General features: G+C 48.1%; 1 protein-coding gene across 1 annotated transcript in view; it reads left to right on the forward strand.

Annotated features, from left to right (window-relative positions):
- LOC133750552 (NXPE family member 3-like) overlaps window positions 1-1,072 on the forward strand; it is a 36,698-nt gene extending 35,626 nt beyond the window's left edge. The window contains exon 4 of the mRNA XM_062180123.1: window positions 540-1,072. Coding sequence (XP_062036107.1) covers window positions 540-1,072 — 533 coding nt within the window. The remainder of the gene's footprint in view (window positions 1-539) is intronic.
- The last annotated feature ends 10,886 nt before the right edge of the window (window positions 1,073-11,958 follow it).

Genomic DNA, 11,958 nt, shown 5'->3' on the forward strand with positions numbered 1-11,958 from the left:
AGATAACAGTGAGATCTTTGGCAACTTTGAACACTGAGGAGAGAAGCATTAGAGTTACTGGCACAATGCTTGTATCCTGGAAGCAAGCGGGGACTGGAATTTTCCTTTAAAAAAAAAAGATTATTTATTTGAAAGGCAGAGTTAGAGAGAGAGAGAGAGAGAGGGAGGGAGAGGGAGAGATAGAGATAGATAGAGAGAGAGAGAGAGAGAGAGGTCTTCCATCTGCTGGTTAACTCCCCAAATGGTTGCAATGGCCAGGGCTAGGCCAGACTGAAGCCAGGAGCTTCTTCCAGGTCTCCTATGCAGCTGCAGCTGTGCAAGCCTTTGGGGCCATTTTGCATGCCTACCCAGGCCATTATCAGGGAGCTGGACAGAAATGGGCAGCCAGGACCTGAACAAGTGCCCATATGGAATGCCAGCACTGCAGGTGGCGGCTTTACCCGCTACGCCTCAGCAACGCCCTGGAATTTTACTCATACAAGAGAATAGCACACAGCCCTTTATTAACCCCTAATCCCTCTCTCTCATCCTCCCGACAGCCCTCAAGCCCGTGGACCTGCACGTCACCTATCAGGTGGGCCCCCTTATGGCTGTGGACACCACCCGGGGCATCGTGCTGCAGTGGCAGGCCCACAGATGGCCCCTGCGCTCCCTCCGCACACCAGTAGCCTCCCTGCACTCTGTGGCCCGCGAGCTGGGGGGCCTGGCAGGGGGTCCCCACACCGTGGTGGTGCTGGGTCTGGGAGCTCACTTCACCACCTTCCCTCCGATCATCTTCATGCGACGACTGGCAGGCATCCGAGCAGCTGTGACAGCCCTGCTGGCCCGGGAGCCCCGCACGCTTGTGGTCATCAAACTGGCCAACACCGGCTACAAGTCTGTGTATGGCAGCGACTGGCTCACCCTGCAGGTGAACCGGCTGCTCCGAGCTGCCTTTGCTGGCCTCCAGGTGGCCTTTGTGGACGCCTGGGAAATGACCTCCAGCCTGGCCCTGCCAGACAGCATCCACCCAGGGAGACTCATTGTGCGCAATGAGGTGGACTTGCTCCTCTCCTTCATCTGCCCCAGCTGAGTGCTTCTGAGGGTTCCACTGCTGTGCTGACCGAGGGCCTGGGGGGAACTGCGGCGAGGACCACAGCAATGCTGAGACCTTGAACTTTGTGATTCAGAGGAAGGAAATTACTTGTTAACATTTTGGTCAGATATGACCCACATAAACTGTGGGTTTGGGAGGGGAATTTTTATTGGTTGAGTTGTAGATTAGGCAGACGTAAGGAATAATATCCAGAGAGCCCTGCTATTGTTTACTGTGAAAACCTCACAGACCTATAGAAAACATCACAACTGGGATTAAAAAAAAAAAAAAAAGATTCATGTATGTATTTGAAAGTCACAGTTACAGAAAAAGATGGGGAGAGAGAGACAGAAATCTTCCCTCTGCTGATTCACTCCCCAAGTGGCTGCAATGGCCAGGGCTGAACAAAGCTGAAGCCAGGAGCCAAGAGTTTCATCTGAGTTTCCCATGTCAGTGACAGGGACCCAAGCACCTGGGCCATCCTCTGCCATCCTTCTCGGGCCACCAGCAGGGAGCAGGATTGGAAGTGGAGCAGCTGGGACACGAACTGGTGCCTCATGGGGTGCCGGCGTCACAGGCGGCAGCTATACCCGCTACGCCACAACTAGGATATTTACATTGGCACGATCCACAATACTCCTCTTTCCCCAGTTTCACTGTGCTCAATTGTGTATGTATTTAGTTTTTTGCAACTTTATTACATGGGTTGGTTTGTGTTTCATTCTTTAACATCTGTTTTATAGCAGATGAAGGAAAACAGAACCCGGAGGTTTACCCAGGGTGGTAAGTCTAATAGGAGAGCCCTGAGCAAGCTGGCGTCACCGAGGACTGCATAGTCTGCGTGTCCAGGGTGATTAGGAATCTCCTCCCTGACCCAGGGGAGCACTGAGAAGACTGTTGAAGAAGACAGTGTCCCAAATCTTCACAGCCATATCCGGCTTTCACCATCGATGGATACCACTTGGATGTCTCAGAAAGTCTTTCATTTAAAGTAAAAGTAAGGGGTCCTAGATTCATGTTACCCCCAGGCACCTGGCAGAACCAAACCTATGTGCTTTCTGGGGAAACATAGCATTCCCTCAAATCTCTAAGAATTTTTCTACAGATCAGAAGGAAAAAGAGCAGCAGGGATTAAGTTGCTGCTTGAGTCGCCAGCATCCCATTTCCCAGCACCAGTTTGAGTCCCAGCTGCTCTGCTTCTGATCCAGTTTCCTGCTAATGCACCTGGGAAAGCAGCAGAGGATGGTCTGAGTAGTTAAGCCCGTGCTACCCACCTGGGACACCCAGATGGAGTCCTGGGCTCCTGGCTTCTGACTGGACCAGCCCAGCTGTTGTAGCCATTTGGAGAGTGAACCAGCAGATGGAAGATAATCTCTCTCTGTCTGTCTTTCAAATGAATAAATACATCCACACATACATAAATCTTAAAAAAGAAAGAAAAAAAACTGCTTGCATTCAAAAATTGTGAAACACACCAGAAGCAAGACAACAAGACTTAGATGCAATACAGAAAATCAGCAAAATCAAAACTACAAAAATGTGAGATATGGGGACAACTAGAAAAAATATGAAGTATGTTTACTTAATAAAAAACAGTGGTTTTTAAATATGAAAAATGAGAAAGCATTTTTAATGATAACTCCTAAAGTGAAAAATATAATGATTGTAAGCTATGTAAACATTTAAATAGAGTGGACATAGCTGAAGAAAGAAATAATGAATTGAAAGAAAGTTTCAGACAGAAAAAATGATGGAAAATGTGAAATAGAAGTTAGATATGAGTGGACTACAAGAAGGAAAAAGAGGGAGAAAGAAAATGAACAAGGCAAAAGTTGCATATTAAAGAAATAATGTGAGAACACTCCAGAACTGATGAAAGACAAAGATTCTTATGTTTAAAAAAAATGAATGAATGAGCAAATACCAAGAACATTTATAAAAATAAATTGTCAACTAAACGTCTCATTAAGAAAAGATCCTTAAAAACAGGTAAAGAAAAAAGTCAAACTCTGCCCTAGATGTCAGACTGATGGTTGACATCTCAAACAGCAAAATTAGTCAGAAGCTGGGGCCGGCAATGTGGCACAGTGGGTTAACGCCCTGGCCTGAAGTGCCAGCATCCCATATGGGTGCCGGTTCTAGTCCCGGCTGCTCCTCTTCTGATCCAGCTCTCTGCTGTGGCCTGGGAAAGCAGTAGAAGATGGCCCAAGTCCTTGGGCCCTGTACCCGCATGGGAGACCCGGAGGAGGCTCCTGGCTTCGGATCAGCACAGCTCCGGCCATTGCGGCCATCTGGGGAGTGAACCAGTGGATGGAAGACCTCTCTCTCTCTGTTTCCACCTCTCTCTGTAACTCTTTCAAATAAATAAAATAAATCTTTAAAAAAAATAGAAGACAATGGAGCGATATCTCCAAAGTTAAATCTATAACCAGCAAAATCTTTAATTGAACAGAGGTGAATTCGTCTGCTTGGGTTTCCATAACAAAGTACTACAGACTGGGTGGCAGGAGAGAGAGAGAGAGAGAGAGATCTAATGCCGTTTTGTCTTCTTATAAGAACACCAGACCTAGGGTGGATATTTGGTGCAGCAGTTAAGATGCCAGTGGGGATGCCTGTATTCCATATCAGAGTCCCAGCTGGTTCAAGTCCCAGCCCCACTCCTGATCCAGCTTCCTGCCAATGCCTGCCCTAGGATGGAATAGGTGAGATGGTTCAAGTAGTTGGGTCCCTGCCACCCAGGTAAAAGACCTGGACTGAGTTCCCAGCTCCCAGTTTTGGCCTGGCCTGGTCCCAGCCCTGGTGAGCATTTGGAGAGTGGGCAGTGGATGAGAGCTGGCTTGCTTTATCTCTGTGTGTCTCTCTGTATCTCAAATAAATAAAATCAATAAAATTTTAAAAACCAGCATCAGGGGGCCAGCGCTGTGGCACAGTGGGTTGATGCCCTGGCCTGGGGCGCCTGCATCCCATATGGGCACTGGTTCGAGACCCGGCTGCTCCACTTCCTATCCAGCTCTCTGCTGTGGCCTGGGAAACCAGTGGCAGATGGCCCTACTCTTTGGGCCCCTGTGCCCACGTGGGATACCCAGGGGAGGCTCCTGGCTCTGGCTTCGGATCGGCACAGCTCCGGAGTTTGTGGCCAAATGGGGCGTAAACCAGCAGATGGAAGATCTCTCTCTGTGTAACTCTGACTTTCAAATAAATAAATAAATCTCTAAAAAAAAATAAAACCAGCATCAGACCTACTGGATTAAGGCCCCAGGCGTATGACCTTACGTGGCAAATTCCTCTAATTTTATTTTGCTTGGTACCCTTTTGAACTTTCTCATACCAGTAGCAGGCCCCAGCCTGCTCTGACAGTTTTCAGTTCTTTATTGCCTCCAAGTTCCTCAGTGTGCTTGGTCCAGAAATGTACCTTAGAGAACCACTTCCAGGTGACCGCCTCTCTCTGGGTGACCGCCTCTCTCTGGGAACTGCAGTCACGATCCGGCTGACTCAGCCCAGGCCTCTCGTTGACTGCCCACGTGGGCACGCATGACTACCTCTCCTCACAGTGCCACTCACAGACCCTGTTCCCACTTGCTTCAAACACAGTTAGAACTTCCCAGGGCAAACCCACCCAGGTCTCACCCTGCAGCCCCAATAAAACCTTCAGTCCCCAGGTGCCACCCTCCCCCTTTCTTACGCTCCAGCCACTGGTTGAGCCTGCCTGACGACTGGTGTCATGGTGGCCCTGGAAGAGGTGCTCTTCTCTTTTCTGTCTGGGGTCTATAACTAATCCGCTGTTTCTGTAATGTCATGTGTTTTTGAGTTGCCTACTCTGCCCTGGCTATTGCAGCCATTTGGGGAGTGAACCCGTGGATGGAAAATTTCTTTCTCTGTCATTCCTTTTTATTTATTTCTTTTTTAGCCACAGCAGCTGAAAGAGGTGTAGAAGAGATGCTCCTGGGGAAGGCGGCACTGTCTACACCTCAGTTTTACATGTCTGGCTCCAGAACTGTGACAGAATGAATCACTGTTTTCAGCCACCCAGCTGTGCTCACTAATTAGGGTAGCCCCCTCCCCCCCAACTCACACACCTGCCAATCCCACAGGCTTTGGGTTCTCTGTCTAGACAGCACTCTGGCATTCCTTTTTTTTTTTCTTTTAATTTTTTTTTTCCTAAGATTTGTTTATTTGAAAGGCAGAGATAGAGAGGAGAGAGAAAGAGAGATCTTCCAGGACTGGCGCTGTGGCCTAGCAGGTAAAGCCGTGGCCTGCAGTGCCAGTGCCAGTATCCCATATGGGCACCGATTCGAGTCCTGACTGCTCCACTTCCAATCCAGCTCTCTGCTTTGGCCTGGGAAAGCAGTTGAAGATGGTCCATGTTCTCAGACCCCTGCACCTACATGGGAGACCCAGAAGAAGCTCTTGGCTCCTGGCTTTGGATCGGCACATTTCTGGCCATTGCAGCCATCTGGGGAGTGAATCAGCACATGGAAGATCTCTCTCTCTCTCTCTCTCTCTCTCTCTCTCTCTCTCTCTCTGCAACTCTTTCAAACAAATAAACAAATCTTAAAAAAAAAAAAAAAGAAGGACAAGATCTTCAAAGACAAATTTGTGAGAGAGAGAGAGAGAGATCTTCCATCTGCTGGTTCACTCCCTAAATTGCCTCAATGGCCAGGGTTGAGCCAGGCCAAAGCCAGGAGGCAGGAGCTTCTTCCAGGCTTCCCATGTGCATGCAGGGGCCCAAATATTTGGGTCATCTTCTGCTGCTTTCTCAGACCATTAGCAGGGAGCTGGGTTGAAAGTAGAGCAGCCAGGATTGAACCAGTACCCATATGAGATGCTGGCACTGCAGGCAGTGGCTTAACCTTGTGCGCCACAGTGCCAAACTCTATTCTGCCTTTCAAATAAAAAAAAAAAGTCATAACTCTGCTTTACTCTTCTTTAATCTGTTTCTCAGTCTTTCCTTGTCTTTTGTGACTATGGATCTTTTGAAGCATATAGGTCATTTTCTTTTCATAAAAAAAAAAGTCTCTGATTTGGGTTTTCCCCATGTCTCTTAGAATTCATTTCAGGTTATGCACTTGTGGTTGGAACATTGTGGAAGTGACGTGGTGGTGTTCTCAGTTCATTACACCAGAGGCACTTGATGCTGTGTACTTGCTTTGATCAATCAGTTAAGTGGTGTCCACTAGGCTTTTCCTTTATATAGTGACGATTTTCCCACTGAAATTGGTTAATAATTTATGGGAAGATATTTGAAAGTACGTCAACATCATGTTCCTTATCGAGCTTTTATCTATCAGCTTTCTCATGCACAGTGTTTCTTTCCTGATGCCATGACTACTTTGCTAGTTGAAAATGGTGATTCTTCTTAACCCATTATTTCTTCTTCGTGCACTCATCAGTTGGTACCCTTCTGGAAGAGCTTCCCCCATTTATTTATTTATATCAATATAGACTCATGACTCAATGGTCCAATTAATTGTTATCATTCATTTTGACTCTCTAGACTCTATAGATGTGGCCAGCAAGAAACCTTTCAACCTGAGATTGTTGAAAGAATCATCTCAACTTTATTTCATGTCTTGGATTTCTCAATCCACTCCCCTTTCAACCAATCAATACTGTTCTCGGCAAGGTAACTAAGAGCCTCTTGGATGGTAACTCTGACAAACGTCCATTTTGCTATCGAGGGCAGCTGCGGTGTTGGTCTGTGCCTCTTCAGGCACCTAAAGATCAACCAATGAGAATCAGACCTGCCTCAACCTTTAGCCCCCACGCCCTGTATCTATAAAAGGAGCCCTCCCAACCTCTGACGCACGACTTCCCTGGCCCCCGCTCTGTTGGGACCGGGGAACCTCGCCCGGGAGCGGAATCCCAATAAAAGCTTGTTGATTAATTGATTCATCTGCCTGGGAAGGTTTGTTACATGCTAGACACCTTCCAATCAGGACCCAGGATCTTCATCTGAATCTTCCACATGGGTGGCAGGGGCCCAAATATTTGGGCCATTATCTGCCACCTCTCAGGTGAATTGGCAGGGAACTGGATCAGAAGAGGAGTTGGAACTAGAACTCATGCTCCAAAATGGGATGCGGGCATCCCAAGTGGCAGCTTAATCCATTGTAACACACCGCTTGCCCCACATGGAATAACTTTTAAATTATTAGTTTAATCTATGATATATTTACCTCTGCTGATAATTATTATCTCAGCTCCAAACCTATCTTTCTATTCTCTGCTTTGTGAGTCTTGGGTCTAGGTTCTACAAGTGAGATTTCTGTTCACTTGTTGGTTTCACATTAGAATTTTCTAGTAGAGGGTGCTAGAGGGAGGCTTTAGGGCTTGAGCAAATAGAAAGGACTTGTTCTTTCCTGTCTGGGTCCCATGATGTGTCTGTGCCTCTGAGCATCGGAAACCTTCTCCACACTGGCAGCATCTGTTCCTTCCAGGAGCAGACGCTGAATCCAGACCGTGGTTTTCTCCTGCACTTACAGGGCACTCTGAGCAGTGCTCCTTCCCAGACGTCTGCATTTGATCGCCACAAGACTCCTAAGTTTCTCAATTTCTGAGTTTAAATCATTCCAGTGTCTTCATTTTGCCCCCTCTCTCCAGGGCTGGTAGCTACTTCCTGCAGACTTAATGCTCTCTTTCACTTTTTCAGTTATCTATGAACAACTCTTTATACCCAGTTAATAGTTCTTTATATTAAATGATCATTGTGGGACTGGCATTGTGATGTAGTGGGTTAATCCACAGCTTGTGACACTGGCATCCCAAACCGACACTTGTTTGGGATCTGGCTGCTCCTTTTCCAATCTAGCTCCCTGCTGATGTACCTGGGGAAGAAGCTAAAGATGGTCCAAGTGCCTGGTCCCCTGCCACCCACATGGGAGACTCAGATGGAGTTCCAGGCTCCTGGCTTTGGCCCTGCCAGCCTAGCTGTGGTGGTCATTTGGGGAGTGAACCAAAGGATGAAAGTTCTCCCCCTCTTCCTGTCTCTCCCTCTATCTCTGTAACTCTGCCTTTCAAATAAATAAATAAATCTCTTTTAAAAATGCTCACTGTTAAGATCAGATGTCATTTCTGTCTCCTTATTGGACGCTGCTTGATGCCCTCCCCTCCCCTTTCCTTCCCTTTTGTCTTACTTTCCACACCTACAGTAAAATAGGCACCTGGCATTCCCAGCTGGATGCACCATCCGAGTTAAGCTACACTGCTCTGAAGATCGAGAAGACACAGAACCAAGAGGTACTCAGTCAACAGAACCCCTGGAGGACTTGCGCCTAAACTTTCAAAGGAGCTCAGATAAGTAAAACATGCCGTCCACAGTCTTCTCTCCCCTCTGCTTCCAACCTGTACTCCTGACTAACATCTCTTCCCTTGTCAGGCCACTTCAGGCTGCACTTCATTTGTAGCCAATACTTCTCCAGCTGTTCTTGCTGGATTTGTTTATTTTTTTATTTTCATTTTTTAGAACTGAATTTATTTTTCATTTATTTGATAGAGTGACACAGGGGAGAGAGGGAGTGATCTTCCATTCACTGGTTCACTCCCCAAATGGCTACAATGGCTGGGGCTGGGCCAGGCTGAAGCCAGGAGCCCAGAATTCCATCTGAGTCTCCCACAGGGGTAGCAGGGCCTCAAGAACTTGGGCCATCATCCTCTGCTTTCACAAGCACTTTAGCGGAGAGCTGGATCAGAACTGGAGCAGTCCGGACTCAAATCAGCTTGCAGATATGGGATGCTGGCGTTGTAGGTGTCAGCTTAACCCACTGGGCCATAAGGCCGGCCCCTGGCCTATGTCTTATCTACTATATCCACTGCCAGTGCCTCAGCCCCCAAACCTTTTTCCTTACACATCACTTCTGGGGTCTCCGAAAGAGTCACCCCACAGCCCCCCATGGTGATGGGAATCAGCATCCTGGCTGGAGTAGCAGGGACCACCACAGGAATAACTGGGATGATTCTAGCAAACACAATCTCTGATAACCTAGCCTCCAAATTAGCTGGATGTAACACCCAGATCACAGCCTCCTTCTCCACCCTCCAAACTTAGAGGAACTCTTTGGCTGCAGTTGCCCTTGAAAACAAATGGGCAGGCCGGCACCGGGGCTCAATAGGCTAATCCTCCGCTTGCGGCGCTGGCACACTGGGTTCTAGTCCCAGTTGGAGCACTGGATTCTGTCCCGGTTGCCCCTCTTCCAGGTCAGCTCTCTGCTATGGCCCGGGAGTGCAGTGGAGGATGGCCCAAGTCCTTGGGTCCTGTACCCGCATGGGAGACCAGGAGAAGCTCTTGGCTCCTGGCTTCGGATCAGCGCGGTGCACCGGCCACAGTGCGCTGGCCGCAGTGGCCATTGGAGGGTGAACCAATGGTAAAAGGAAGACCTTTCTTTCTGTCTCTCTCTCTCTCTCACTGTCCACTCTGCTTGTCAAAAAAAAAAAAAAAGAAAAGAAAGAAAGAAAAGAAAACAAGTGGGCAGGTGCCAATGCCACGGCTCACTCCATTAATCTTCCACCTGCAGCACCAGCATCCCTTATGGGCATCAGTTCTAATCCCAGTTGGTCCTCTTCCAGTCCAGCTCTCTGCTGTGGCCCAGGAAGGCAGTAGAGGATAGTTCAAGTGCTTGGGCCCCTGTGGGAGACCAGGAGGAAGCACCTGGCTCCCAGCTTCGGATCAGCGTAACTCCGACCATAGCAGCCATTTGGGGGGTAAACCAACGGACGGAAGACCTTTCTCTCTGTTTCTCTCACTGTCTAACCCTATCTGTCAAAATAAATAAATTTAAAAAAGAAAACAAGTGGGCCTAAGCATGCTAATCACTGCCCAAGGGGGCCTCTGCTTCATGCACAAGAAAAATGCTGTTTTGGGGTAAATCAGACTGGGCAGGTACAACACCCTACTCAACATCTCTTGGACAAGGCCAGCCAACTCCAGGTCCAGACTGAACAGGGCTGGAATTCTTGGTCCAACATTTGGTCACAGAGATCCTGGTTGCTACACTCCTGTGGCCCTGTGGCTTCCATACTCTTTCTACCTGATTTTGGACCATGTGTCCTCAATGCCCTCATCCATTTAGTCTCTAACAGAGTGCAAGCCATCCAGCCCCAGATGGTCATCTCAGTAGATTAGCACAGACAGCCCTCCAGACCCTGTGGGACAATCTTTTCTTGGGACGTCTTCAATTACCACAGGACAGACAGCAAGAGAAGAAGACCCGTGCCTGCTCTATGCTCCAATGCCAGTAGGGAAAAGCTACGGGATACACACCTCCACCCATGCTGCCTCTCTGGTTGTGAGCTCCTTCTCTTCACAGAGAGCTGTTCGGAGAGGCAGGAAGGTAGACACCAGCCCTTGAATGTAAGCAAGAAAAAAACAGGATGTTCTTGTGGTCAAATCAGGGGAGGGACCCAGGGTTACCTTGAAAATGTTTGTGACGAAGCAACTACAAAGCCCTGCCCTAGGAACTTCCTCGCGCCTGCAAAACTTCTTGCCCAGTAACTTATCAGAGAAGGGAGAAGATAAAAAAAATTGGCGCGAAGAAAGCCATCCCGTACCCATTAAAACCCTCCGCCAAGCTGCCCGTCTGGTCTTCAGGTATTATCCTTCATTAAACCTAACTTGCTTACCGTCAATCTCTATCTCTCATCTGAATTCTTTGCGTCAGGAATACAAGAACTGACTGCTGTTCCAGCTTTGCCGGTAACAAATTGATCTTTCTTCTCTAATCTAATAATTTGTCTAATGTACTTTGAAAACAGAATAGAAGTAATGTTTCCCTAAGTAAACTCTTTTTACTTGAAAGGTAGAGCAACAAGGAGAGAATGAGAGAGAGAGATCTTCTATCCGCTAGTTCACTCCCCAAACGGCCACAAAAGCCAGGGCTGGGCCAGGAGTCAGGAACTCCATCCAGGTCTCCTATGTAGGTGGCAGGGGCCCAAGCACGTGGGTCGTCTTGTGCTGCCTTTCCAGGTGCATTAGCAGGGAGCTGGATCAGAAGAGGAACAGCCAGGACTCTAACTGGCTCTCTGCTTTGGGATGCTGGCTTAACCTGCTGTGCCACAAAGCTGGCCCCTAAGTAAACTCCTTTTCCCCTCAACCTCTTGTTTGTTTCCTAGAGCTATGGTGTTTGGAATCCTGCTCCCGCCCCAGCTTGAGCCTGTCTTCCCCTGTTAGTGCTGACTGCTCCATAGAAGACAATGGGAACTCAGAGAAAAAGCATGCGGTCTCTATAGGCAAGAGCTCAGTCTGCCATCCCTGCCCGTTCCCCTCATATGCTGAAGTCCAGTTTCTTTTTCTAGAGAGGAGACTCACTTGACCCTTTCCCCAAAGGCATTGCTTTGTTCTGCAGACTTCTGGTAGAAAAGGCTTTCTGGTGAGTGGGAGGAAGCAGCTGGGGGTTTGTACTGTAGCATCCTGCCGTGACTGAACTCTTGCCTGCAGCCTTGTTCCTTCTTGGCTGTGGTATTCTCGGCCTCTAAATGTATTCCACTAAGAAGGGTGGTTTCTCTTCCCTTTTGCAGCGGCACCTCTTCCACATTTAACTTCTTGCCGAGTGCCGGACTGGCCACAGCAGCCACGTGTTTGGAGATTCTGTGCTCTGGCAGTGGTTAAAGCCTCTGCACAACATTCCCCTGTGAGTTGCTATGCAGAGCCCAAGCAAGACTTTAGAGACTTTACGGAGAGAAAAAAAACAGAGTGAGCAGTGTCGTGTGGTGGGGTAAGTGGGCTGAGGCTTCAGACTGTAAAAATGAGCAGGGGAAGTGGATACAGGTTTAGGGAACAGGATATTTAGTCTATCGATTAAGCAAACCAGAATGGGTTAAAATTGTGATGTGGCTAAATTACTATTCTTGAGGCTGTGTGGAATATAGAAACAGGCATGAAATAAAGAGCT

This window comes from Lepus europaeus, chromosome 21 (genome assembly GCF_033115175.1).
Source record: "Lepus europaeus isolate LE1 chromosome 21, mLepTim1.pri, whole genome shotgun sequence".
Classification (NCBI taxonomy): Eukaryota; Metazoa; Chordata; class Mammalia; order Lagomorpha; family Leporidae; genus Lepus; species Lepus europaeus.